The sequence below is a fragment of the Helianthus annuus genome, chromosome 15 (genome assembly GCF_002127325.2).
Source record: "Helianthus annuus cultivar XRQ/B chromosome 15, HanXRQr2.0-SUNRISE, whole genome shotgun sequence".
NCBI lineage: Eukaryota > Viridiplantae > Streptophyta > Magnoliopsida > Asterales > Asteraceae > Helianthus > Helianthus annuus.
In genome coordinates, this window is record NC_035447.2 from 54,109,939 (window position 1) to 54,115,691 (window position 5,753).

At 35.1% G+C, this 5,753-nt stretch overlaps 1 protein-coding gene across 1 annotated transcript; it reads right to left on the reverse strand.

Annotated features, from left to right (window-relative positions):
- Window positions 1-749: 749 nt before the first annotated feature.
- Window positions 750-4,095, reverse strand: LOC110921106. The gene is made up of 6 exons (XM_022165375.2): window positions 3,470-4,095; window positions 3,150-3,376; window positions 2,193-2,406; window positions 1,565-1,650; window positions 1,400-1,491; window positions 750-1,313 (listed from the first exon to the last, which is right to left on the reverse strand). Exons 1-6 carry the CDS (start codon window positions 3,536-3,538, stop codon window positions 1,072-1,074), a joined length of 930 nt encoding a protein of 309 aa, XP_022021067.1. The 5' UTR covers window positions 3,539-4,095; the 3' UTR covers window positions 750-1,071.
- Window positions 4,096-5,753: the final 1,658 nt, after the last annotated feature.

The following is a 5,753-nucleotide window of genomic DNA, read 5'->3' on the forward strand; positions in this document are numbered from 1 at the left end:
TTGTTTAAAGTTTAAACATTATATATATAGCAATTAAAATATGATTCTTCTTCATCTACAAAAGATATCCTTTTACCTTAGTAATTCGGTCAAAGAAAACCTTTCATTCATCTTCCCTTTTAGCTTCAACAAATATATCCTTTACTTTGCGTTAACGGCTTCTTTTTTCTTCAATCAACGTAACATCAAAATGGCAGACTTGGTTCGTAGAACAATATGAATTAGGGTCATATGATCTATGAGTATAGAAACATTGTGATGATATGTTTAAGATTGTTGAGAATTTACAAGCTATAATTACAATTAAACTACAAGAATCCGTCAAATAACAAAAATAAAACGCCCCCATCTTCAAACAAGGTAAGGATGTTATCAAGCTCTTCCATGCTGATAATCGACGAGATTTAACACAAATTCAGTTATGTTTACAACTGTTAAAGCGGATGTACGCAAACATTATGTGAAAAAGAAATTCTAGAGCAAACAAATAGGCAAGTATTAATTTGAATGTGTAATCGTATTGTGTTACATTGTACGAGCAAGGGTTACATAATCGCAAAAAACATCATAAACACTATATTTACAACATGTTCAAGTCATTAACTTTTAAGAAAAAAGATGGGTTATAAAAAGAATACATAGATTTAGGCTCTCATCAAATAGAACATGTTGGACATAACATGACATGTGGGATATTCTTTGGAACATGCATGATACATATTCTAATATTGTAATTATGTTTCAAGGTAAGATCTCATAAGTGTCTCTCTCCCATTCATTAGACTCCTCAATGTACACAATCCCCCTTTCTCCATTCAAGGTTCTTCCAAACCTAAAACATTTTGCAAATAAACCCAAAGGATAAGGTTGGCCAAATAGGCAAGACTAGAACTAGGAAAAAGAAAGTCTAACACACAAGCTCAACAATGGCAAAACCATGTTCCATCTAAACATAACAGCCTCTCTCCACGTGTAAAAAAGTCGAAAAGCCCACAAGGGATGTGACAATGATAAGTCAAATCTCTCTTACGGGTTTGAGCATATCTCTTTCAATGTCAAATGTTGTTAGTTTTAACCACGACGATTCCCCACAAAGTGGTTAAAATCATGGTGTTGGACGCCTAATTGTCTCAACCAGGAATCAGCCACGCTCGCAAGTGAAACTAGCTTCTCTTGGTCATTTGTATTCCTATTTGCGGTCCAAATGTCGCCTTGCATCTTGTAAGTAACCAATCCGAATGGTGGTAGACTGATTCCTTCTCCTTCCTTTCTCTTCATCTTTGTAAATCCGTTTTGGTCTTCAATATCCATATCTACATTGATCGCGTATTGAGTAAGCGCAATGAAAAGATACTTATGAAAAAACTAGAAAATGTGTTGTCATGCAACATCGTTGTACCTTGAAATGACGACGAGAGGGTATGGTACGTCAAGAAACATGTTGACAAGTCTTTTATTGTCCTTCCCATTGGAATGTGATATATCGGGTACCTAAAACACAATGCTTGTTAGGTCACAAACAAACTCTTCTAAATTATAAAAGCTAAAATGAACAAAAACATACCAAGCAACCGACATCCAACTAGCCGGTGAAAGATCAACGCTTCTTAATGACATGAGTCCCGGGTATTGTTTAGATAACGCGTATACCTTTAGGAAAGAAATTACAAAATTAGGATTTAAAAGGTAATTGAGAAAAAAAAAAGATGAGGGGGTTAAAGTGACATTCTTGGAATAATATGGGGAAGTTTTGTAAAATAAAAGCCACGTCAGGATGGTTCATCAAACACTACAAGGCACATGCAACAACTGACCACGTCAAAACATAAACGTGTGCGCTTGAAACTTTAAAGGATGGGCACATTTGTATTGGGGGTAAAATGGTCATTTACTTCATTAAAAAATCAGAAAAAAACAAAACATAACAAACTTATCAACTTAAATTATATTTATTTATTTTTTTTCATTTTAGATGTGGACCATTAGCCTTTTAATGCTCATGGAGGTCGTTACCCACACAAAAATAATTTGTATGTTATTTAGAAAATAAAACAAATATGACTAATTTATATAGGGTCAAAAATGTCATATATAGCATATAATTATTACACTTGTACAATTTTATAAGTTACCATATAAAATTATTCCATTTTATTTTGAACGTTATTAAGAATATAATTATATCTTATTACCTTATCCACCAAAGGAACTCTTGCGTAAGGGGTTGATTTATCAAAATATTGGAAGTAAAGTTGACCCAATCGATCATTCAAATGAAACTGCGTCTCTTGATCAAACACACCTTCGTCCGACGAACATCCGTCCCACCTTGATACCTTCTCACTCTCGCTTTCATCACTAAACGTATCACTAAATGAATCCCTTGTTTCAGAATCGGTTTCTTCCCTATGAAATGGAAACACAAACTATTTAATTGTGGGTTCGTAACAAGTACTTACAAGCCAAAGTTTTTCACTACTTGGCTATTGTAAATTTGAATGTAACGTGTTCTTTGCTTAAAATTGGTCAAGTCAAACACTTCAACAGTATTTACACATACATCATGCGATTAATAATATTAGTAACCACATTATCCTTTTAGACCATTTCATAAAAGTTATAGTGCTTTTTTCCCTAAAAAGTTTTTATATCATACCTTTATAACCTTTGTGTTCTATTATAATTGTGGGCGACATTCATTTCATAACCAATATACAAGAATCACATAATATATATGTAAAGATAATCAAAGTAGCGTGAGACAATAAATATGACTGTTACGCAACTATTTTATGTTTCATAATCAAAACACTATGTACACTATAAATTATGCAGTCTTAAAAGTTCTCAACGTATTATTGATTATAAAGAGAATAACGTTATGTGAGATCATTAAGTGCGATGGTTACCTATTCGTCGTATGACTCACATTCAAAACACCAAGTACAAGTAAATTACGCACCTTTTACACTCCTCAATATAAAAAACCGCATATCTTTTAACTTCATAAGGGTATTAATGACATTTCACATATCATATACCAAACATAAGCATAGTGAATATTCTAGAGGGAACTCCATTTTTACCCATGAAACAGAGCATCAAAACAAAACAAAATCAAATCAAATGAAGATCATAGATATAATTACCGTAGATAGTTCAAAGATGAATTGCCGGTAAAGATTTGAATGCCGGAGAGATACGGAACATAATACTGAACAATAGTTTCATCGCACCCGTTTCCGACGTTAATCGAAACTCCGGCACCATAAGCACTCCATTCATCAAAACAATTCCACAAATCTCCCAACGTAAACAATTCAACTATCTCACGCTCCCACGGGTGCCAAAGCGGATTAAGATTTCTAATCTCACTCTACACATTAAACAAACAAACAAACAATTAAACCAAACAATTTTAATTATTTGGTAATTTTAGAACATAATAATAATTTACAACATAGTAAACCTTGGGGAGGAATTGAGAGGGGACAATAGGGGTTGTGGAATCAAGAAAACATTGAAGATTTGAAACCATTTCTAGAGAGAGAAAGGAAGGGCTGATGAGAGAGAAAATGGGATTTTGTTTTTCTCCTCCCCTGTTTTTAAAACAGAGGATGATGAACAGAGCAAAATCTCAAACAACAAAAGGGATTTTAATTTTTGATTTTTTTTTTAATTTTTGATCAAGAAATGGAATAGAAACGGTGGAGGGGTTTTCGGGGTATATTTATTTATATTTCTAGAGAGAGAGAGTATTTGATTGGATAAATATCTTGAATTTAAGGAGAGTAATTGAAGGAGGAAATTGGTGAGACTTGTGATATTAATTTGGAAAATATGTATTTATTTAGCTTTTATTGACTAAAACGGTGGGATCTTGTCAATTAATAAAAATAATCCACTTGTCGGTGACCGGAAAAAAACACGGTGATCGGAAAAGTTGGCCGGAGAAAGTTGCAGAGAGAAAGATGTGTGGATATGGGGATGTGATTGGAGTATATATTGTTGTTGTTTGGGAGTAGAGTAGATGAAATCAAATGAAATGAAATGAGAATCACGTCTTCTTTAGAGAGTGATATTTGTTACCGGAAGCGGTCAACATAGTGCAATAATTTTGTATCTATTGTATTGTAATATTTTATTTATATTATGTAAGAGAAAATTACGATAACAACCAATTGTTTGAAATAGACCGACCGTTTGTCCATTAGGAATCAGGGTGTGGAAACTCGGTTAACGGGTTCGGTTAATTGAAAAATGTTAGGTGTCGTTTGTTTTTTCTGAGAAGAGTTTCCTGGCCTCTTTTGTCTGCGCAACGCATACCATGCGTAGATCTTTTGTTATGCAGATTGTTAGTTTTTCAGAAGAGATTTCATTTAAAAATGTGTGCGCGTCCTCTTCTCCAAACAGATGTGGATCTCCCACTTCTAAACAATTCAAACCTCTCCTCATAAAACACACATAACAAAACCCTATCAGCTCTCCTCCACCCCTCTCCTCTTCCTCCCACCTCTGTTGCCGTCTTCTTCCCCTATAACAGCCGTCGCCACCGTCTTCTTCCCTCACAGCAGCCGCCACCGCCGTCTTCTTCCCCCACAGCAGCCGCCTTCGTCGTTTTCTTCACCCACCGTCGCGCCACCCTTTTCTTCCTCCATCGCCACCGTCAGCTCCGCCTCATTTTGAGTTGATGTCTCTTCCTTTCAGCTTCATTTTGAGCATCTGTTTCGATAAGAAGAAGAACCCTCTTTCCCCAAATCCCCTTCTATGCGACTTTCATCCAACAGGTTATCTTCCTCTATACACATCAATAACTTGTATATGCTTATATCCATCGAATAAAATTTTCTGCTTTCGTTGTTCTTCAATCAGATCGCGATTTGAGTAACTTGTATATGCTTATGATTTGTTCACTATTTTGGTACCTGATGTGTGCAAAATGCAACATATAAATTACATTAATAGAGGCATAAAACCCCAACCTTTTTTTAGTACTAATGTTGGAAAAAACGTGTTTCTTTATTCCTTTTCAATTTACACGACCAAACGAGCTTAAAAGAACAAAAGGAATAAATAAGCAGCCAAAACCAACATAAATACAAAAAGAAGGAATAACGTGACATGCCCGACCTCTCGGCAGCATCTCCCAAAGCAAAAACAAGAAGACAAAAACTGACAACGGGGCCGTGCCCAGCTGGGCATGGGGTGTGGTCATGTAATGCTTTGCTTTGACACTTTACAACACTCACAAAACACTCTCAAAACTCCTCTCAATCAGCTGAAATTCGCAAGGTTAGACAGATTCATCATAAGTTGCTAAAACAAGCATATCTCACTCATTTCTTAACCTTTTTGCTTTGATTCTTTTTCCTACTTGCTTAGATTGACCTTAGGAACATTTCCACAGGTTTTCCATGGAAAACCAAGGTCTGGAATATCACCAAAAAGGCTCCAATGTAGACTGAACTTTCTGTTTTTGATTCAAACTTTGTTAAACTTAGTTAAATTTGAGTTATCTCATCTCATTCCTATGTCCTTATGCTCATAATCAATTGAATGGTTAGTTGGGCTTAAAAACAAGGTTGAGACATGTAAAATCAGAGGTGTAAACCTCATAAACTTTCTGTTTTGTTTAGGGTTTTACCCACTAGTAGTGTTCAAGCTTGAAGCTTGATGTTTGTGTGATTATAGGACAAGCTTGGGCTATCCTACTAAAAATCCACACATTATTTGATGATTTCTTAGATTAGTTG